The sequence below is a fragment of the Psammomys obesus genome, unplaced genomic scaffold (assembly GCF_907164565.1).
Source record: "Psammomys obesus unplaced genomic scaffold, mPsaObe1.curated_primary_1811, whole genome shotgun sequence".
In the NCBI taxonomy this organism is placed as follows: domain Eukaryota; kingdom Metazoa; phylum Chordata; class Mammalia; order Rodentia; family Muridae; genus Psammomys; species Psammomys obesus.
In genome coordinates this window covers 293,770-315,956 of record NW_026586383.1, presented here as the reverse complement: position 1 = coordinate 315,956, position 22,187 = coordinate 293,770, and the positions used below count along the sequence as shown (strand labels likewise).

The following is a 22,187-nucleotide window of genomic DNA, read 5'->3' as shown; positions in this document are numbered from 1 at the left end:
TTCCTTCCTTCCTTCCTTCCTTCCTCCCTCCCTTCCTTCCTTCCCTCCTTTCTTTTCCTTCCTTCCTTCCTTCCTTCCTTCCTTCCTTCCTTCCTTCTTTTCTTCCTCCCTCCCTCCCTCCCTTCTTTCTTTCTTTTTGTTTGTTTTAAAACAGGGTCTCACTCTATAGCCCTGACCAGCCTGGAAATCACTATGTAGGCCAGGCAGGGCTCAAATTCACAGAGCTCTGCCTGCCTCTGCTGGGATTAAAGGTGTGTGCCATCACATCATACTGACTTGGTTTTTTGAGATACAGTCATACTGTGTAGCTCAGATTGGTCCCTATTTCAATCCTCCTCCCTCAGCCTCTCCAATGTTGTATGGATCACTGCATCCACTCTCTAAATTTGTTTTCGGTCTTAGAGTAATAACTGGGGACCTTTAACCTATTCCTGAAGCCAGGATTTAGCAAGGGCTTTATTCTTTGAGGAAATGTGGCTGCCAGAGACACTGGTTTTGATGGCATGCTTACCACCTTCAGATCATATTTCATTTATTAATTTTATTTTTATGTTCTTTTGAGACAGGATTCTTTGTGTAACAGAACCCTGGCTATCCTGGACTTGCTTTATAGACCAGGCTGGCCTCAAACTCACAGAGATCTGCCTCCCAAGTGCTGGGATACACCTGGCGCAGCAATCTTAACCACTGATCCAGCCCCAAAGCAAATGTTTTGATACTCAGAGTAGAAAAGAGTAACCTTTGGATTTATAGAATCTTGTGGCTTTCAGTTTTTAACTGTTTGTCTCTCCTACCCCACTTTGGAACAGGTCTATCCCTGGACAGCTTGCAGTTTTTAATATAGACCAGGCTGGCCTTGAACTCATAGAGATAAGCATGTCTCTGCCTCCTGAGTGTTGGAATTAAAGGTATGCACCAACATGAATGCCTTGACTAGTCTTATTTTCCTAATTTAAGACTAAATTGCTGGGCAGTGGTGGCACATGCCTTTAATCCCAGCACTCAGAGGCAGAGGAGGCCAGCCAGTTCTTAGGACAGCCAAGTCTATTAAAAAAAAAAAAAAAAAAAAAAAGACTAAAACAAAGCATATAGGATTATAGGTTAAGACTCATAGAGAGGCCAGATGTAATAATACAGACCTGTGATTTGAGCACTTGGGCCAATGTTATTTTTAGTTTCATAGTGAGTTCAAGGCCAGCCTATGCTATTGGAAATGCTCTCAGAAAAAGAAAACAGTCATAATTTTTATAAAGGGTAGGTGAGGGAACAGTTTGAGTTCTTCTGGAGAGTCAGAGGGGACCTCTACAAGGATATTTCTGGTGTGCATATAAACCAGTTACTGTTTTGTATCATTGCTTCCCTGTTCCTCAGAACCTGTGGCTGGCTCTCCAGTATTGTCCTGAGCTCCACTTGGATTTTCAGGGTGAATTAGCTCAGAGGTGTGTGCTGTGAGAGGTGAGAACATGTTATCCTGATTTGTTTTCTCTTTTCCCAGATCGGACCCAGCACAGGCAGCGCCAATGCAAGCTTCCCCCACCCCGCCTTCCACCCATGTGTGTTAATCCTGCTCCTGGAGGGACCATCTCTCGAGGTAAGGAAGGTCGAGCCTTGCCTCTGGCAACAGCTTGTTCCAAGATCTGTGGGTAGGTGGGTGGCAATGGAAACCCTGTACCAGGGACACACTTCTGGAAAGTGAGTCAGGGGAATGGGCTTGGCAAAGGATGGACCCCAAGTGAGAAAGTACTTACAATAGGTTTTTCATGGTCCTTGTTTACGTGGCTTGGACTCTGCAGTCTCTTTGGGTCTCCTTGTTTGTCCTGAAAGAAATGGTAGGATGAGTTCAGCTGTTAAGCACCAGATGGAGAAGCTTTGAGGCTAGTAGGAGTTCTTAGACTCTTCTGGTTCAGTGGTCGAATGCTTGAAACAGGCTCACAACAGAGACCTGACCCTTCCATCTTGGATGCTTGGATACTAACTTCCCGAGTACCTCAAAACACTTTACTAACATTAAAGTCTATCTGATAGTCCTTTGGCAAGATGGTCTATCTTTTTGATAGGGAAGAATATCTCAATACTCAGATGAATGATGGTTCACCTCAGGTCAACACATACCTACAGATAGGGCCAGTAGTCAGAGCACATGAGCATCTTTTCCTTCCCTCAGACTTAAGTCTTGTCTAGATTATTTTTGTTTAAAGAGACAGGGTTTCTCTGTGTAGCCTTGGCTGTCCTGGACTTGTTTTGTAGACCAGGCTGGCCTGGAACTCACAGAGATCCGCCTGCCTCTGCCTCCTAGAGTCCTGGGATTATAGGTGTATGTTATCACGCCCTGCTGATTTAAATCTTTCCTACATTTGCTAAGACCAGCATTCCTAGTGGCCTTTTTGTCTTGATAGGTGCCCTTTCCTGCTTTGACTGCCTGTTCATATCCCTCTACCTAGTTGAAAGAACAGTGTTTTAGGTCATGGAGTCTTTGCTACATCTGCGGTGAGCCTGTCTAGTCTAGCTTCTGAAAAGTACTTTGAAGTTCAAGAACTTAGGAAAGGTGTCAGGGACAGTTTCTTTGGCATGTGATCGGCCATGTTTCCAGTGCAGTGTCCTCCGCTCTGCTGAGACTCTGACTTCTGACAGCAGCATAGTAGAAATGCATACTCCAACCCTTCTGCCCACCTGACAGGTTTTTAAGAAATGCCACCCCCTACCATTTCTAAACAAGAGTTGATTGCCTTTTTTTTTTTTTTTTAATGCCCTGTAACTTGAAAAGGCTGAATGTTAATATTTCCAACATGGCAGGTGAGTGGCTCTGAGGGTGTCAGATGTGCTGTGGTTAAACTCAAAGATTGTTATTTGGATTAACTAGGAGTCAGGTAGGCAGTGCTTTCTTGAATGCCAAGGAGTATACTATGCTCTTGGGATGGATAACCGCCCTGCATGGTGACCCGTAGGTGCTGTATGCTCCTTCTCTGGCTGTGTCTCCAGAAGGCATCCTTGGGGTGTACAGAAGACATCTTAATTTACACATACTGTTAAGCTTTCTTCCTCCCATGCTGCTTTCTGTTTCCTTGGGGTGTGTACACATGCATGTGTGTGTGGTGGTGGTAGGACTTACACATAGGGCTTCACTGCCTCCTCCGCCTCTGCTTCCTCCTTTTTCTTTTGACATGGAGGCTGACAGTATTGCACAGGTGGCTTTGAACTTCTAGCTCAAACAATCTTGCTTTTCCTTTCCAGTAGAGGGTTACAGGTACTGCATCTGGCACAGCACGCTAGAGGCTTCACTAGTACTTCTGCCCTGAAGCAGGCGCTTTGAAAACTAGGTGTGGACAGGGGCGCCTGCAATCTAACAATGGGAAAGCAGGAAGAGCAGGAGTTCAATATCAGTCTTGGCTGCAATAGTACGTGAGACTTTATCTCCCCAGACTTTATTTTCCCTAGAAAAACAAGGTATGTGGTAAAAATAGTGTCCGGTGTTCAAATAAAATAAATAGCACCCGGAAGACGGCGACCGTTTGTATTGAGCAGAGCCCATTAGAGTCAGATTTGGAATTGAATGTAAAAAATTGATCATCCCAGCTGTGTGGTGGTTGGTGCATGTCTTTAATCCCAACACTGAGGAGGAAAAGACAGGTGGATCTCTGACTTTGAGACCAGCCTGGTCTACAGAGTGAGTTCTAGGGCAGCCAGGGCTGCACAGAGAAGCCCCTCTGGACAAACAAACCATCCCCACACTACTGTCTTACACTCCCCATACCAATTTTTACCAAAGCTGTCCTGGTGAATATATCTAGAACTTAGTTACTATATCTAGAAACACACCTGTATGTGTCCTCTGCATCTTTTCCTTCCTGCCCGGAATTGTGTCATGGAGCACTACTGCAGGACAATCTGCCCGGATCCAGGGCCACATTTGCTGTTTGCAGTGCATTCCTTTTGCAGTTATGTTGGTTCCTGTTGCAGAAGCTTACAATTCAGGATATGTGGCCTTCCCGTGTGAAAGGGTGCTTGCCTGGCTGCTGTGGCTCTTTTTCTTCTTATCACCGGTCAGCTTGACCCTGTCTTATCATGTGGAGTATGATAAGTTGAGTAAGTTCTACATGCTGGCTGAGAGACCCAGTTTTTAGGTATTGATAGACCCTTTCTTAGTTCCTTCAAAGGTACTGTGGTTTACACCTGATCCACTGTTATCTTGGGTTTCTTCCTGTTGCCTTTTGGTGCTTTAAAGTTTCAGTTCCTAAAGTAGGCATTTTGGCTTATACCTGTACCTTAGCACTTGGGAGGCCGAGGCCAAAAAGGATTGCTACAAGTTTGAGGCAACCTGGGCTACATAATTAGTTCCAGTCCAGTCTGGGCTATAGAGTAAGACCCTGAATCAAAACATAAGCAAAGGTTAAGCTACTAAACATTCACCTGCAGACTCAGATCCTTTGCACCTTGATTCCATTTAGTGGAGATGTCCTGCCTGATCCAGAAGTGGACAGAAATATCTCTGAGAGCTGGCGAGATGGCTCAGCGTGTAACAGTTATTGACATGCTATCCTGATGACCTGAGTTTAATCCCTGGAATCCGTTGGAAGGAGAGAACCACGAACATGCATACACATTAAAAATAAAATAAAAAAATAATTTCAAAGAAATATCTATCTCTGAGTTAGTAAACCTTTTTATATCTTTTTTTTTTTTTAAAGACAGGATCTTATTCTGTAGCTTTGCATGTAGACCAGGATGTCCTGGAACTCAGAGATTTGCCTGCTTCTGCCTCCTGAGTGCTGCCATTAATCATGAGCCACTATGCCCAGCTATTGTTCAGCTTTTCCTGTCATGGTTTTCTGTTGCAGTTAACTCTGCGTGACAGCAGGAAAGTAGTAATTGATATTATATAAGCACATGAATAAAGCGGTGCTCCAGTAAAACTTCTTAGAGGGCTGGAGACAGCTGCACTTTAGCTGGCAAAATTATTTTCCTAGCTTGAACTCAACCCCCAGCACTGAATAAATCAGGCGTGGTGGCACAGTCCTGTACTCCTTGCTCTCAGTAGGATCATTAGTTCAAGATCATTTTAGGTTAAGGAGAAAGGCAAGACTGGAGCAAATGAGATTATGTTTCAAACACTAACAACTACAACCTTACAGCAACAGCAGTGGACTGGATTTGGTCTGTGGTCTATGGTTTGCCAATTCCTACTCTGAATGCTTGGAGGAGATCATAGAAATGGAAGCCTTCCAAAAGCTGGTCTAAACAGCTGCCTTGACTATACAAGAGTCACTGGTGTTTACGGAGTAAAATATTTGCTCAGGATGACTTCAGCTCTTAAAACTCAATATATCTTATTTTTATTATTTTCCCATATGCTTGTTATGATCCAATTTTTGTTTTTGTGTGTGTGTGTGTGTGTTTTGTTTTGTTTTCTGAGACAGGGTTTCTCTGTGTAGCCTTGGCTGTCCTGGAACTCACTCTGCAGACCAGCCTGACCTTGAATTTGGAGATTTACTTACCTCTGCCTCCTAAATGCTGGGATTAAAGGCATGTGCTACCACCACCATCTGGCATGAGCTTTTCTTTTTAGATTTTATTCATTGTTACTGTGTGTAAGTGTGTATATAATGTATCTGGGGTAGAGGTCAAAGGTCAGCTTTGTTGATTCAGTTATCTTCTTCCACCTTCCTATGGGTTGTGAACAACTAAGCCTGTGTCCTCCTGCAGCCACTATCACTGACTTATACAACCAGGATTTTTTTTTAGTTTTAGAAACAGGTTCTTATTTTGAATCCTAGGCTGGCCTTATACTCTCCAGTCCTCCTGCCTCAGGCTCTTAAGTGCTGGGATTATAGGCCTAAGCCACAATACCTACCTTGTTTTCTTTTTCTTAATGATTTTTATTTTGTGTGCATTGGTGTTTTGCCTGCATGTGTGTCTGTGTGAGGGTGTCAGATCCTCCGTAACGGAGCTACAGACAGTTGTGAGCTGCCGTGTGGGTCCTGGAAATTGAACCCAGGTTCTCTGAAAGAGCAGCCAGTTCTTTTAACTGCTGAGCACTCTGTCCAGGCCCAGGAGTGGACTCTTAGCTCACTCCTTGGTACTGTGCCCCAATGTAGGTGCTTTCACTCTTGACTCCAGTCCAGGGGGTTAAGTCCGTTTATGTTCCAGAGGTCTTCCCCATTAGAGAGTTTTCGCCAGGTTTATCTCTAGGAGTTGGGTGCCTTGCTTAGCACTGAGGCCAGGCGTTACAAAGCAGCCTGTAAGGAATTTGCCGTGTGTAGGACCTGGAGGGACTTGGCTCATTTCTTTGAATGGACGTTGAACAAATACCTATTTTTCTAAAATCATCCCATTCCCTTTCCTGCTTGAGATCCAGATGCCCAGCATGCTGGCCAGCAGACATCCTAGCTCCTTGCTCTCAGGTCGGCCCTGAGTCCCCCGGGCCAGCAGAGGGCGTACGGTACTCCCGCTGGTCTCTGCTGGAGTCGGAGGTGCGGTCGCGGTCTGGAGCCGCAGGGACTGGTGGGATCGCGATGGCGGCTGCCAGGCGTTTCATGGCGCTGGCTGCTGGCGTCTCCCCGCGCCTGCGGCCTCCGGATCCCCGCGCTGCCGGGCGACAAGGACGCTCGCGCGGCTTCTCATCAAGCATCGTCCACCCGGATGGCACTCAGGAAGCTGCCGAGGTCGAATCAGAGGTTGCCCTTAGCGAGCCTGGGGAGGGCGACGGAAGCATGGTGAACGGTGAGGGCCGTGTAGCAGAGATTGGGCTACGAGGTTCTTGAATAGGGAAGACAACTGAGGGGCGCGGGACAGCTGCTGGTCTGGTAGGTCAGGGCTCTATTTTTGAAAGTAGCTTTTAACTTGTTACAATTGTGGGCCTCTGTCTTGCTGTTAGAAATCCTGATGCGGCTTATGTCCACCTAGAACCCAGCACTCATGCTTGTGGCTGTGTGGGCAAACACGTAAATATCCTACTTCTGCCAGGTTGGGTGGCATTGGGGATTAGCTCTGTCATCACAGTAGGACTTAGCCCCAGATACACCTGGAATTTCAGAATTTCAAATAGAGACCGAGTGTCGTCTTTGGTAGACTGTGGCCTTACGTTTCATGACTAGTGCAGAGAATGAAACTGGTGAGGACATCCTGGCCATTAAGATAGGTGGAGTGAGCTAGCTGGCCTTTACCCTTCTTAAAGATCTGGGGATTGTGTCTGTGCACATCTGTAGGTCTAGTGGGTTACTTAAGGTATCGGCGCAAGATGGGATCAGCTCTCCTTGAGGCTACGTCTACCAGTTTATAAACTGCTTGATTCTTACATGATTTATAGTACAGCATTTAGGAGTTTGGTCCAGGCAGGACCCTCCTATTGTGCTAGTTGACACAAGAGTCTGCCCCAGGTAAATATCCCAAAGTAGATAACAAGATTACATCAGAAATTTTGGAGGAATGTTTTCAAGTAAGATGCCTCAGCTGGTACAAGGGCTTTTGCTGTACAAGTCTGATAGATAAACTCAAGTACCATCCCCTGATCACAGTGGAGGGAAAGTATAGGCTTGCCAGTGTTGTCCTCTGACCTCGCATTGTGTACACGTACAGTAATAGCAAGTTTGTTTGTTTTTTTCTGAGACAAGGTCTCATTATAGCCCTGGCTGGCCTGAAACTCAAAAGAGATCTGCTGTTCTCTGCCTCCCGAGTGCTGGGATTAAAAGCTTTCAACACCTGTCTAGCAATGAATATTTGCTTGTTTGTTTATTTGTTTGTTTTTGTTTTTTTTTTTTTTTTTTGAGACAGGGTTCTCTGTATATGATTGGTTGCCCTGGACTATGTAGATCAGACTGGCCTCAAACTTAGAGATCTACCTGCCTCTGCCTCCCCACATGCTGGGATTACAGGCATGTGCCACTGTGCCCCACAAAGGTTTGTTTATTATGTAAGCAATGTTCTGTCTGCATGTACACCTGCACACCAGAAGAAGGCACCAGATCTCACTATAAATAGTTATGAGCCACCATGTGGGTGCTGGGAAATCTCAGCCATTTGTGTTTTGAGGTTAATACAGAGAATAAGTGAAGGGAAAGAGATGGTCCTCCTAGTATCTGATTCAGCCTTTCCCCCTTATGGAAGATAGGGAAGGACCGTTCTCGGGTCTTGGCTGTGAGGCTTTCTGTGGGCTTTGGAGAGGACTTGTGCAGAGGGGGTCAGTTGAGTGTGCAGACATCTTCAGAATCTGGATCTTGTCTTGACCTGTATCTGCCTGTCCTTCTGTGTGGGCTGCTTTAGGAGGGTCTTCATCTTTCCTGTGCATGCATAGAAGATGTTTTTGTTCTGTTTGCTTTTTGAGCCCCCTCTTTCAGACATCAGACTCAGTGGATTTATTGACCATCAAGCCCTTTTCTAAGGACTCCTAACTCCATTGAGTGCTTTGGGGTCCTGTGCAAACATCTTTAGCCCGGATTATTGATTTTGATATAAACACACACACACACACGCACACACACACCCCTTATGGAGTTTCAAAAGAAAAAAAATTGTAATTATTTCTTTCTTATTTTCTTAGCTTCTAGGGACCTATTAAAAGAATTTCCACAGCCCAAAAACCTTCTCAACAGTGTGATTGGAAGAGCCCTTGGCATCTCACATGCAAAAGACAAGCTAGTCTATGTGCACACGAATGGACCGAAGAAAAAGGTAATCCTGCTGATGGCTAAGTGAAATGCTAGTTTGACTCAAAGGAGTCTGGCTGTACTTTTTTCTCTCTCACGTTTTTCTTTTTTTCCAGACAGGGTTTCTCTGTGCAGCCCTCCCTGTCCTGGAACTCAGTCTCAAACTCAAAGATCTACCTGCCTCTGCCTCCTGAGTGCTGGGATTAAAGACATTCGGCCCTGTTTGTTTGATTTTTGTTGTTTTGTTTTGAGATAGGGTCTTATGTAACCTAGGTTGGTTTAGAACTTGCTGTGTAACAGGAGCCGGCCTTGGATTGCTGGTCTTCCTGCTTCCCAGATACTGAAGACATGCTACACACATGAACGGAGAGGGGGCATATAGATGTGTGTCACTGTGCCCAGGTAGAATGGATTTTCCTAGTGTGAATGGACAGTCAGCCGAGACTCTCACAATATAATTCGATGTGAAGAATTACCAAAAGTCCACATGCTTTGTTTAGAGGACACAAACCAGCAGGTAGGGTAAGGAGTGCTCATCTTGCCTAAGAGTGCTCCCTGGCTTTGGTCCCTCTTGTAACAAGGAATAGAGGGGAGAGGGGATGGTGAGGACTCCCTGCTCTAAGAGTGTCATAGAGCCTAGATCCTACAGAAGCATTCAAGCAAACCATCTAAGTGAAGGTTTTTTATTTTTAGTTTTTTGGTTGGTTGGTTGCTTTGAGGATTTTTCTCTGTAGCCCTGACTGTCCAGGAACTTACTGTGTAGACCAGGCTGGCCTTGAACTCATGAGATCACCTGGGTCTGCCTCCAGAGTGCCGAGATTAAAGGCCTATGGCATCACACCAGCTTGTTTATTCTTGATACAGGGTCTTACATATCCCAACCTGTCATGGAATTTACTTTGTAACTTGATGCTCCTGCTTCTACCTCTGCAATGTTAGGATTACTGTGTGGGCTACCATTCCCACTTCTTTATTCTCTTTTCACTTTCCCAGAAAGTCACCCTGCACATAAAGTGGCCCAAGAGTGTGGAGGTAGAAGGCTATGGCAGCAAGAAGATTGATGCTGAGCGGCAGGCTGCAGCAGCAGCCTGCCAGCTCTTCAAGGTGAGCCTCCTTCCTTGAGGCCTTCAGGCCCGGGAGACACGTAGCCCCTTCTCTCTCTTGCAGTAGTTTTGGTTCCAGGGACATCTTGGTAGATGTTGATAAGTGTTCAGTCATTCACCCATTCACCTGTACTGAGCCCTTCCTATTTCCGTGTGTGTGTGTGTGTGTGTGTGTGTGTGTGTGTGTGTGTGTGTGTGTGTGAGAGAGAGAGAGAGAGAGAGAGAGAGAGATACATGTGCCTGTGTGTAGACAGAGGCCCATTACGGGCGTCATTCCCCCAGAGTTATTTACATTGTTTTTCTGTTTATTTGGGTGCTTGTGTGAGACAAGGTCTCACTGTGAAATTTGGCTGGCTTAGAATGACCTATGTAAGCTAGCCTGGGAGTCACTGAGGTACATTTGCCTTTGCTTTTTGAATACTTGAACTAAAGTTATGCCTCTCCACACCTGGCCTGCCTACATTGTTGTTTTGAGACAGGGTTTCTCTGTGACCTGGCTGGTTGGCTGAATTTCATGTCCATTATCCAACTGCGTGCTTCTCCAGCCCTGGACTTAAGAGTGTGTCCCCCCCCGTGCTTTGTATCAAGTTGGGGATTGGATTCAGGTCTTCATGCTTGTGTGACAAGCACTTTACTGACTAATCTATCTAACTCCCCAGCCCTTGTCTTACTGTAAAATTAAAAAAAAAAAAGTTTTATTTTGTTTTGTTTTGTTTTCCAGTCTGAGATGTGGTCTCATTGTGTAGCCTGGCTGGCCTGGAACTCACTGTTGTAGAGCAGGCTGGCTGTCTACTTGAATGTTAGCATTACAGGTGTGTGCCGCCACTACTGTTCTTTTAAAGATGCTGATTTTGTGTGTGTTGCTGGCCTGGGTGCATTCATGCCCTTGAAGGTCAGAAAGGGCAAACAGATTACAGACGGACGCTCTACCCACTGTGTTCTTTTCATTATTATAACTTTGTAGTTTAAGATTAGGAAGTGGGATTTCTTCACATCGTTAAGGTTATTTTGATTGTTGGGAGCATTTGTGGTTTTTTGTTTTTTGGTAAGTTTTAGAATTTTTGTGTTTGACATTTTTCATTTCAGTTTTGATATTTTTACTATTGTTTTTCAATATTTTATTGTCTTCAATGTACAAGTTTTTGTTTTTGTTAGGTTTTTTTGTTTGTGTTTGGATTTTTTGTTTTGTTTTGTTTCTGAGACAGGGTGTCTTCCTGTAGCCCTAACAGACCTGGAACTCACTTTATAGATCGGGCTGGCCTCTAACTCACAGCAGTCCACCTGTCTCTGTTTTCTGAGTGCTGGGCTTAAAAGTGTGCATCACCCGTGCCCAGCTTAGGATAAACACCTTTTTTTTTTTTTTAATTTAATTTAATTTTATTTTATGTGCATTAGCGTGAAGGTGGCAAATCCCTTGAAAATGGAGTAAGGGACAGTTGTGAGCTGCCATGTGGGTGCTGGGAATTGAACCCAGGTCTTTAGGAAGGGCAGATAGTGCTCTTAACCACTGAGCCATCTCTCCAGCCCCTAGGATAAACATCTTAATCCAAGTTTTTTATTGTTTTTGATACTGTTAAAAATGGCATTTTTTTTTCTTGATTTTTTTTTTTTTAATTTGGTTTTTGTACGATGTTGAGGATTGAACCTGGGCCACACACGGGGCGAGGGTTTCTACCATTGACTGTCTTTGTAGTGCTTTGATTTTTTTTTTCTTTTTTTGAAGATTTTCAAATTAATTTGTTTGTGTGTATGTTTGTATGGGTGTTTTACCTGTATATATGTCTGTACAGTGCCTACAGAGGCCAGAATAGGGTGTCAGATCCCTTGGGACTGCGGTCATATGGGTGCTGGAAATTGAATTCAGGTCCTCTAGAAGAGTAGCCAGTGCTCTTAAGCACTGAGCCATTGTTCCCGTGCCTTACTCTTACATTTAAGCTGCTGGATGTGTGTGTGAGAATCAGTGTGTTCAGGTGGATACAGTACCTGAGAGGACAGAAGTGAGCATCAGACCTTGAGCTGTTGTGAGGTGCCCAGACGAAGCACGGCCCTCTGCAATAGCAGTAGGTGCTCTTTCAGGCGGAGCTAGCTCTTCGGCCTACTCTTTGATCTCTTTGTTGGCTGGCTCCTAGAGTAAGCCCAGTGCAGCTTAGTTGGCTTTTGTATCCATATTGAATATTTGTTTTACAGATGGTTTTAAAAACATTTTAGATGTTGTAGTATATTTTAATAGGGTTCTTTTGTTGGAAGTGCTGTCGAGTTGATATTAGGAGCTCTTCATTTGCTGACTGCCCTATTACTGAAGCTTTGCAGATCGCTATGTGCTGTACATTCTGCTCCTCCGGCTCCGTTTTTTGTTTGGTTGATTTTTTTTTTTTTTTTTTTTTAAAGAAAGGGTTTCTCTGTGTAGCTCTAGCTATCCTGGAACTAGCTCTGTAAATCAGGCTGGCATCAAACTCAGGGATGTGTGCGTGCACTGAGATTGAAGGTGTGTACCACCACCACCCAGCTCTGGTTCCCTGTTTTTCCATGGTCTCAACTGTATAGTCTAGGCTAGCCTTGAACTCAGGGCCATCATTCTGCTTTATCCTCCCAGTGCTGGCCTCACACTAATGCACTACTATGCACAGATAGCAGTGGCCTCATTTCTTCAGTCTCTTCTCTGTTTTTGACTGTTTGTGTGTGTGCATGCTTGCATGTATGCTCCAGGTGCCCAAGTACCCCTGGGGCCAGAAGAGTACTTACATCCATGGAGCTGAAGTTAAAGGAGGTGGTGAACCACCATACGTGGGTGCCAGCAGCTGAACTCAGGACCTCGGGAAAAATAATAAATGTCCTTAACCGCTGAACCATCTCTCCAGCACTGTTTTGAGTTTTTTTGTTTGTTTTTGAGACAAGGTTTCTCTGTGTGTAGTTCTGGCTGTCCTGGAACTCCTGTAGACCAGGCTGGCCTCGAACTCAGAAATCTGCTTGCCTCTGCTTCCAAGTTCTGGGATTAAAGTCATGCACCTCCAAGGCCCGGCTCTAACTTTTTCTTTTTTAATTTTTTATTTTATGTATATGACTGCTCTATCTGCATGTACACCTGCATGCCAGAAGAGGGCATCAGATCCCGGTGTAGATGGTTGTGAGCCACCATGTGATTGTTGGGAAATTGAATTCAGGACATCTTGGAAAACTAGTCAGACTATACTCTCGAGCCTCTAACTTATTTTCATTTCTCACTTTTGTTTATTGAGACCAAGTCCAACAGCTCAGATTGTTTTCAGCTTTAAGTGATCCTCCTGCCTTGGTCTGGGAGACCTAGCGTTTACCATCATATCTAGCAAATCTAGACATTTTAAAAGTCTTCTTCCTTTTTTCCTTCTCTTTCTTCCTTCTGTCCTTCCCTCCCTTTCCTTCTGGTGTTATGGTTTTTGGGATGGTCTCACTGTGTAAGTAAAACTGAACTAGATTGCAAGATCCTTCTCGCTCAGCTTCCATTTTGCTGGGCTAATAGGAGTACAGCATCATGCCTGGATTAAAATGTTTTTTTGTATTTACATTTCTGGCCAGGGCTGAAGTGTGTATAGAAGAATACAGGCAGGCTGAGGTATGGTGATGTTATGATCCTCAGTTTTCTCTATTTGACAGGGCTGGGGTCTGCTTGGTCCACGGAATGAACTGTTTGATGCAGCCAAATACCGAGTACTAGCTGATCGTTTTGGGTCTCCAGCTGACAGCTGGTGGCGCCCAGAACCCACCATGCCTCCAACTTCCTGGCGGCAGCTGAATCCCGAGAACATTCGGCCAGGGGGTCCTGGAGGCCTATCCCGATCCTTAGGCCGAGAGGAAGAGGAAGATGAGGAAGAAGAGCTAGAAGAGGGGACCATTGATGTGACAGAGTTTCTGTCCATGACCCAGCAAGATTCCCACAACCCACTCAGGGACTCAAGGTACTGCTGTGACAGAGAGATGTGGGGACCTGGTTACATCCTGTCATGGGATCAGTATTCTCTGAGCCTTCACATGTGGGAGGGCTCTGCCTAACGCTTCAGTCATTATACCCTGTTGCTCAGTGTCTCCCCTATATTGGGGGATGGGATGGGATAGTCCACTACCGAGTTGGCCTGTGGCTGGGCTCCTGCAGGCAGTACCGTGGCCTTTTCTTTCCAGTTCATGCTCAGCAGTCACTTTGTTCGCCTTGTCCCTCTGCCGGCTTCTCTCTGGGGAAGCGTGGGCGTGCGGCCTCTGTAATGTGACTCCAGAGGCAGTGGACCCTGGCCACACCATCTCCTGCCTCCTGCCTGCATGTTACACCAGCGCTGTGGCCCAGCCTTGAGTCCTAGAGAAACTTGCCTAGGAAGACACAGATTCTTTACCGCAACTCTTTGTCCTCGTAGGGGGGGCTCCTTTGAAATGACAGATGATGACAGTGCTATTAGAGCTCTGACCCAGTTTCCACTTCCCAAGAACCTTCTGGCCAAAGTGATTCAGATTGCAACATCCTCCTCCACAGCTAAGGTGAGTTGGCTGTCCCAGAAGTGCATGCTTGAGCAGCCCCCTTTCTTGTGCCTGGCTCTCCCAGGGCTAGGCAGGAAGCCAGCCTCAGGTGTGGGGCAGGGCTGGGGGTGCCTGTCTCGGCTCCTACCTAGGCCAGCTAGAAGGATATAGGATCCTTGATGGAGGGGAAGGATGAACCATCAGGAACAGAGGGAAAGCCATACAGGGTATAGGCTGGGGACTGCTAACTAGAAGTGGGTTAGGGGTGCCAAAGAGTAGGAACAGAGTGCCTGAAGTGTGTATTGTGTCTTCATTGATGTCACAGCAGGGGTCTCAGAAGAGCACCAAAGCAGAGATATAAAGCCTCTTGTCAGGAAGTGCCTAGATTTTGGGTCATGCTAACAGCTTCAGCTCCAGACTTTCCTGAAAGTACCAATCACATGTTAGGTTAGGAAGACAGATAGTGGCTTTGCATGAATGCCATCTTCTACTACAGAAATTGAGAAGCAAGCTCAGAACTAGGGTCATTGATGGATGAAGGGCATAAAGCAGAGTGAAAAGGAAAGTCACAATACAGAACCATGCCTGGTTGTACCCAGTCTGGTGTGGCTGTTGGCTGTAGAGATTATGGTGAGCTTCATCTCTAGGATGAGGTGCTTAGACAACCCACCTTTTGTAACTTCCCTTCCCTTCCCTTCCCTTCCCTGTAGAACCTCATGCAGTTCCATACTGTGGGTACCAAGACCAAGCTGGCTACGCTTACTCTGCTCTGGCCCTGTCCCATGACCTTTGTTGCCAAAGGGCGCCGCAAAGCTGAGGCTGAGAATAAGGCAGCAGCATTGGCTTGCAAGAAATTGAAGGTAAGTCCCTTTGATAGATGAGTCCACTTTTCTAGGAAATTAAACTCACACCAGGCCTTGGGCTGTTTGTACTCAGGTAGGAAAAGATCTGGTCGCCCATCTTTGCCTGTGTCTGTCACTGCTGTTCCCATGTCTGCTTCCGCAGAGCCTCTGTGCAGGGACTTTATGAGCTCAGCACTTGGCTGGAGCCTCGGTGAAACCAGAGTGCTAGCTCACAGGCAGACAGCTAAGAAACAGCGTGGGTTAGGAGGTTAGATGAGATCCATCTAACCTTGGTGGCCAAGAGAATAATCTGATGTGCATCTAGAATGAAAGTTGAAGAACAAAGTGACTTTAAGGTGATGGCAGTGTGGCCTATGGCTGGCAGGTTGTGTCTCCCCCTCCCACCCCCATGTTTTAGAAACATTTACTCTACAGGGTAAGTTCTTTTAGCATATGGATCCTCGGGATCAAAGTCAAGTCATCAGACTTGGTGGCAGGCACACCCTCTTTTTTTTTTTTTAATTTGAGGCAGGGTCTGGTGTGTCCCAGGCTGCTCTGGTACTTGTTACACAGCCGAGGATAACCCTGAGTTCTGGTTTTTCTGTGTTCACAGGCACAGGTGCCTGTGCCACCATTAAATGTGGGGACCAAAGCCAGAGCTTTAGGCAATATTAGGCAGCTGACCAACCAAACAGCTTAACTGCATCCCGGCGTGCCCCTACCCAGTTTCTTTTGAGCCGGGGCTGCACTAGAACTCAGCTTGGCCTGGCACCTGCCCTGTAGCTCTGGTTGACTTACAACTCAGTCCTCTCTCAGCATTCTGAATGGTAGGATTATCAGCAGCTGCCACTAAGCCTGGCGAACTTTTCTTCTTTTTCCTTCTCAGTGTTGGGGATTGAATACACGCTCGGTGGCCACTGTTACCACTATGACAGTTCCCTTGAAAGAGCTCTGGCATTGTCTGGTGCCACATCTTTAGAATTAGCATTGTGCTGATTAACAAGAGAAGCAAGTTCATCTGAAGCATGATAGAGCTTCAGTTTTAGGCTGCAGAGTGTGACATGAGCTGCTCTGCTGAGCACTCGGATGTCCCTTTGTGAAGTTGGTTTTGGAGCCATGTCTTAGATCCCTCTGATGGTGAAAGGTACACTTGTCAGCTTGGAGAATGAGGAGTCCATGACTTGGTGGAGCTGCATACATTATCCTAGTACTTGGGAGACAAGGCAGGGCTGATCTGGGCTCATAGCAAGACTATATTTTATCTTTTTATTTTATTTTGAGATAGGATTTCTCAGTTTAACTGTCCTGGAATTTACTCTGTAGCGCAGGCTGGCCTTGAACTCACAGACGTCTGCCTGCCTCTGCCTTCCAAGTGCTGGGATTAAAGGTATGAGACACCACTGCCTGGAGCAAGGCTACATTTAATAAATTAAAAAACAAAACAAAGAAACCTGACTGGACCGTGGTGGCACACACCTTTAATCCCAGCACTTGGGAGGCAGAGACTGGTAGACGTCTGAGTTCGAGGCCAGCCTGCTCTACAGAGTTAGTTTCCAGGATAGCCAGGGATACAGAGAGAAACACTGTCACAAAAAAACAAAACAAAACAAGGTGCAGGCGGGTATTTTCCTTTAAAGGGCCTATTTTACCATGTTCAGACATTTCCAGGACATTCCATGCACTTCCGTATGATGGCCTCATAGACGGCACTGGCCAGAAACAGCAGCATGACCTGCTAGCAGGATTTGGGTGGGGAAGCCATGGTGAGTCCGCACAGGGAGAGCCTTGTGGAGTGTGGACCTTAAGGGCCTGCCTCACTTTCTCAGGTGTATTGGGAGTTGTGGGAATGAGATTGGTCTTCTGGGATGCTGAAGGGATGTGGCTACACCAGAGAAATCTGTTTGGGGCCACCATGTCTAGGCAACATTTAGTTGTTAAAGAATTTTTTTTAAACTTGTAAGAGTTATACTGTGTAGCCCAGGCTGGCCTGGAATTTATGCCATGCCTCTTACCTCTACTTTTTCAGCGCTGGCGTTATTGGTAGTAGCACTATGCCTGATAAAGTTTAATTCCTAAATCAATTTTAACTAGTTGGCTTTTTAAACTACAGGTTTGTGGAGGTTAACATTGTCTTGGTTCTACATTTCTCCTTTCCTCACTAAAACCAAAGATGATGGCTTACCACATCCCTCAGTTCCAAGCCTGCCTGGTCTAGGACCATAGACTGAGCCATACATGTCCTTCTACAGAGCCTGGGCCTGGTGGACAGGAACAACGAGCCGCTTACCCATGCCATGTACAACCTGGCCTCCTTGCGTGAGTTGGGTGAGACCCAGCGCCGGCCATGTACCATCCAGGTGCCCGAGCCCATCCTTCGCAAGATAGAGGCCTTCCTGAGTCATGTAAGAGTCCTGCCTTCCATCCCATTGTCTCCCTCTCCAGACTGAAGGCTGCTTCTGCCTGCAACAGGCATAAGATCCATTTCTCCCTCTGAGCAGGGAGCTCGGAGCCCCCTGCCCTAAGTCCCCTTAGTTATGCCTACAAGGGTGTCAGGGCAGTCACAACCCAACCAAGTTCTCCGCTCTGTGGTTTGGGCCCTAAACATCCCACCCAGGTGAATCCTTTGGAGGGGCTGACTGCATGGAGGAAGACAGGCACTTCTATCATTTTGCTTGCTTCCTCGTCCTCTAGTACCCGGTGGACAGTTCATGGATTTCCCCAGAACTTCGGCTGCAGAATGATGACATCTTGCCCTTAGGCAAGGACTCAGGGCCCTTGAGTGACCCTATCACAGGCAAGCCATACATGCCCCTGTCGGAAGCCGAGGAGTTGCGTCTCAGCCAGAGCCTGCTAGAGCTGTGGCGGAGGAGAGGGCCGGTTTGGCAGGAGGCCCCCCAGCTACCTGTGGACCCTCATCGGGACACTATCCTCAATGCCATTGAACAGCACCCAGTGGTGGTCATCTCTGGGGACACAGGCTGTGGGAAAACCACACGTATCCCTCAGCTGCTATTGGAGCGCTATGTAACTGAGGGCCGAGGTGCCCGCTGCAACGTGATCATCACGCAACCTCGCCGTATCTCAGCTGTGTCTGTGGCGCAGCGGGTTAGCCATGAACTGGGTCCCTCCTTGCGCCGGAACGTGGGCTTTCAGGTGCGTTTGGAAAGCAAGCCCCCAGCCCGAGGCGGGGCGCTGCTCTTCTGCACTGTGGGAATCCTGCTTCGGAAGCTGCAGAGCAACCCTAGCCTGGAAGGTGTGAGCCACGTCATTGTCGACGAGGTCCATGAGCGGGATGTGAACACAGACTTCCTGCTGATTCTGCTCAAGGGCCTGCAGCGGCTCAACCCCTCCCTGCGGCTGGTGCTCATGAGTGCTACAGGAGATAATGAGCGCTTCTCCCGCTACTTTGGGGGCTGCCCTGTCATCAAGGTGCCTGGCTTCATGTACCCTGTCAAGGAACACTACCTGGAGGACATCCTGGCCAAGCTGGGCAAACACCAGTACCCACATCGGCATCGGCACCACGAGGTGAGGGATACCCCCATACATGCCCCAGGGTCCCCGAGCTTTCCTCTGAATTCTCTCTTCCCTGTCCTCCATGGTAGATAGGGTGCGTTATCTTCCCAAGACCGTCTCCTTGATAAAAACTGCGGCATGATCCTGCCTCTGTGTGTTACAAGTATGTGAGGGCTAGAGTTCACATACCAAGTAGCTCACCCTCCCTGTGTTCTATGTGCGACCCCTGCCGCATAACAGTGACTGGCCTTTCTTCCCCACCCCAGTCTGAAGATGAGTGTGCACTTGACTTGGACCTTGTGACTGAACTGGTTCTGCACATCGATGCCCGTGGGGAACCAGGTGGGTGCTTCTCCCGATTCTAAGCTACCCCCTTTCCCCACTAGCTGGACCAAACAGCTCATGGCTGCAGGCCCCTTTACAGGTGGGATCCTGTGCTTTCTGCCTGGTTGGCAAGAGATCAAAGGAGTGCAGCAACGGCTCCAGGAGGCCCTGGGCATGCATGAGAACAAGTACCTCATCCTGCCAGGTGAGAGTCTGGGTGTGCATCCTGATCAGTCCTGCTCTCTGTGCGAGGGAGTGACTTAGACTCAGGTGACCCGGGTTTCTCACTTTTAGTTGACCATTTCTCACCAGAGGTCTAGTTCACCAAAGGGCTTCAGTTTTCATCAGGGACAGGTGGGGGATTTGCATTCTTGCCCGCCCTCAGCTCAGTAGGAGACTCTTGTGGCTGGAATAGTGCCTGAAACTCTTCTGCATCTGCTGCTCACCAGTGCACTCCAATATCCCCATGATGGACCAGAAGGCCATATTCCAGCAGCCTCCACTTGGTGTGCGCAAGATTGTGCTGGCCACCAACATTGCCGAGACTTCCATCACAGTTAACGACATCGTGCACGTCGTAGACAGCGGTCTGCACAAGGAGGAACGCTATGACCTCAAGACCAAGGTGGCGCCTCTCTTGGGCCCATTGGGGAACTGACTCCAGTTCTGAGGTTGCCCCTAGTCCCGATCTGTTGTCGACATCCTTTCTGTGTGAAGGCCAAACTTAGGAGAAATGTCCCTGGTGAGGGGTGACGAGGGTGACTGGAGAAGGGTAGATAAGGCCTGTAGAATGTGTAGGTTTCCTGCCTTCCCCCAGGTATCCTGCCTGGAGACCGTGTGGGTATCGAGAGCAAATGTGATTCAGCGCCGGGGCAGGGCAGGCCGCTGCCAGTCAGGTTTTGCCTACCACTTGTTCCCGAGGAGCAGGCTGGAGAAAATGGTTCCTTTCCAAGTGCCAGAGATCCTGCGTACGCCTCTCGAGAACCTGGTGCTGCAAGCCAAGATCCACATGCCTGAGAAGACGGTGCGGCAGAGGCAGGGCTGGGAGGGCTGGCTCCTGGACAAGGCGGGTGGGACACCGGCTCATGGGGCGTGGCTCTTGTTGCTTTAGGCAGTGGAGTTCCTCTCCAAGGCTGTGGACAGTCCGAATATCAAGGCAGTGGATGAGGCCGTGATACTGCTCCAGGAGATTGGTGAATGAAGGCTGGGAGTGGTCGGGCTGTGGGATGGCTCATGGGTGGGACTGACAGCTGAGCTGTTGCAGGGGTGCTGGACCAGCGGGAATACCTGACCACCTTGGGGCAGCGCCTGGCCCACATCTCTACTGACCCCCGACTGGCCAAGGCCATAGTGTTGGCTGCCATCTTCCGCTGCCTGCACCCACTGCTGGTGGTTGTTTCCTGCCTTACCCGGGACCCCTTCAGCAGCAGTTTGCAGAATCGGGCAGAGGTGGACAAGGTTAGACCCAGTGCTTCCTGTAGCTCTCTTGCTCTTTGTCTATTCGTACCTCACCCATTGTCCTGAGGTGGACTCCAGTCACCCTCCTGACCCCTGTGCATTCTTCTCTCCCAGGTGAAAGCTTTGCTGAGCCATGACAGTGGCAGTGACCATTTGGCCTTCGTTCGGGCTGTGGCTGGCTGGGAGGAGGTGCTGCGCTGGCAGGACCGCACCTCCCGGGAGAACTACCTGGAAGAAAACCTTCTGTACGCCCCCAGCTTGCGCTTCATCCACGGTCAGCCTGACCCCCAAGAGTGTGTCCTGAGCACCTCCTGCCCACAGAGCTCCCATCTGAGGCAGGGTCTGTTCACACTATGCTTTGCCTCCCTAGGGCTCATCAAGCAGTTCTCAGAGAATATTTATGAGGCTTTCCTAGTGGGAAAGCCTTCTGACTGCACGCTGCCCTCTGCTCAGTGCAATGAGTACAGCGAGGAAGAGGAGCTGGTGAAGGGTGTGCTGATGGCTGGCCTCTACCCCAACCTCATCCAGGTGCTTCCTCTAGGCCTGGGAGCTCACCAGGTCCCCACCTGTCTCTACCCTTAGCTCTTTGCTCATCTTTTCCCCTGTCCCTTTAGGTGAGGCAAGGCAAGGTCACTCGGCAGGGCAAGTTCAAGCCCAACAGTGTCACTTACAGGACCAAATCTGGCAACATCTTGCTGCACAAGTCGACCATTAACAGGTGGGTGGCAGTCAGGGTTAGCTACAAAGGGCCCCAGAGAATGCCAGAGGTGTAGCTTCACACAGCACCTTGTTCCCTAGGGAGGCTACCCGGTTACGGAGCCGATGGCTGACATATTTCATGGCTGTCAAGTCCAACGGTAGCGTGTTTGTTCGAGACTCCTCCCAGGTGCACCCACTAGCTGTGTTGCTCTTAACAGATGGGGACGTCCACATCCGAGGTGGGTACCGCTCACTCCGCCCCCCCAAGGGCTACTCGTGACCCCCCAAGAGGCCTGGCCCAACATATACTGCCCCGTCCGTCCTTGCTCTTTCCAGATGATGGGCGCCGGGCCACCATCTCCCTGAGTGACAGTGACCTGCTGCGGCTGGAAGGGGACTCACGAACTGTACGGTTGCTAAGGGAGCTGCGGCGAGCCCTAGGCCGAATGGTAGAGCGGAGCCTCCGCAGTGAGCTAGCTGCACTTCCACTAAGCGTGCAGCAGGAACACGGGCAGCTGCTTGCACTGCTGGCAGAGCTGCTGCGAGGACCTTGTGGCAGCTTTGACGTGCGCAAGACAGCCGATGACTGAGCCCCTCTTCGCTGGGGCTGTGTACAGAGTGCAAATGTTTATTTAAAATAAAGTTATATTTATCCCTTGTGAGTGCCGATGTCCTCCCCAAGGGCTCCTCTCGGGGATCTGGGTTCTTGGCCCCAAATCAGGGGGAATGGACAGATGCTTCACTGTTGTGGCCCAAGTCCCATGAATAAGCCACCAGATTTGTCAACACATTGTTTGGCCAGCCCACAGCACAGGGCCTGTTACATGTAACAAGGATCCATGTGAGTCCTGCCAGGGACACTGGGCATTTCTCACAGGTAAGGGAGGGGCTGAAGGCATCAAGCCAATGTGCGCTACTGGGTACAAGGGGTCTAGGTATGGGGACCACATTTGACAGAAGCAACTCAGCCTACATAGCGGGATGTCAGGCAGCTTTATTGGTTAAATCAGTACAACGACTACAGACACAGGTAATGGCTAAGCCATGAGCAAACTGGAAAGTACAGAAAGATCTTATCCCAAACGTTTCAAAGTCTACACATTGTACGGCCTGTGGTCCCAGTCTAC

At 48.2% G+C, this 22,187-nt stretch overlaps 1 protein-coding gene across 2 annotated transcripts in view; it reads left to right on the top strand.

Moving 5' to 3' along the window:
- The window catches only part of Dhx30 (DExH-box helicase 30), a 30,611-nt gene extending 8,889 nt beyond the window's left edge, over positions 1-21,722 (top strand). Inside the window, exons 4-22 of one of the 2 annotated variants that reach the window (XM_055601634.1) lie at positions 1,496-1,591; positions 8,534-8,664; positions 9,633-9,743; positions 13,373-13,674; positions 14,122-14,242; positions 14,932-15,081; positions 17,313-17,465; positions 17,755-18,591; positions 18,846-18,921; positions 19,004-19,108; positions 19,353-19,528; positions 19,721-19,927; positions 20,015-20,096; positions 20,168-20,361; positions 20,476-20,635; positions 20,732-20,889; positions 20,976-21,079; positions 21,160-21,299; positions 21,397-21,722. In XM_055601634.1, coding sequence (XP_055457609.1) covers positions 1,496-1,591; positions 8,534-8,664; positions 9,633-9,743; positions 13,373-13,674; positions 14,122-14,242; positions 14,932-15,081; positions 17,313-17,465; positions 17,755-18,591; positions 18,846-18,921; positions 19,004-19,108; positions 19,353-19,528; positions 19,721-19,927; positions 20,015-20,096; positions 20,168-20,361; positions 20,476-20,635; positions 20,732-20,889; positions 20,976-21,079; positions 21,160-21,299; positions 21,397-21,650 — 3,557 coding nt within the window. In that variant the 3' untranslated portion in view covers positions 21,651-21,722. Of the gene's footprint in view, positions 1-1,495; positions 1,592-6,502; positions 6,718-8,533; positions 8,665-9,632; positions 9,744-13,372; positions 13,675-14,121; positions 14,243-14,931; positions 15,082-17,312; positions 17,466-17,754; positions 18,592-18,845; positions 18,922-19,003; positions 19,109-19,352; positions 19,529-19,720; positions 19,928-20,014; positions 20,097-20,167; positions 20,362-20,475; positions 20,636-20,731; positions 20,890-20,975; positions 21,080-21,159; positions 21,300-21,396 lie in introns of those variants that run through there. The other variant, XM_055601633.1, reaches the window with a different exon arrangement.
- Positions 21,723-22,187: the final 465 nt, after the last annotated feature.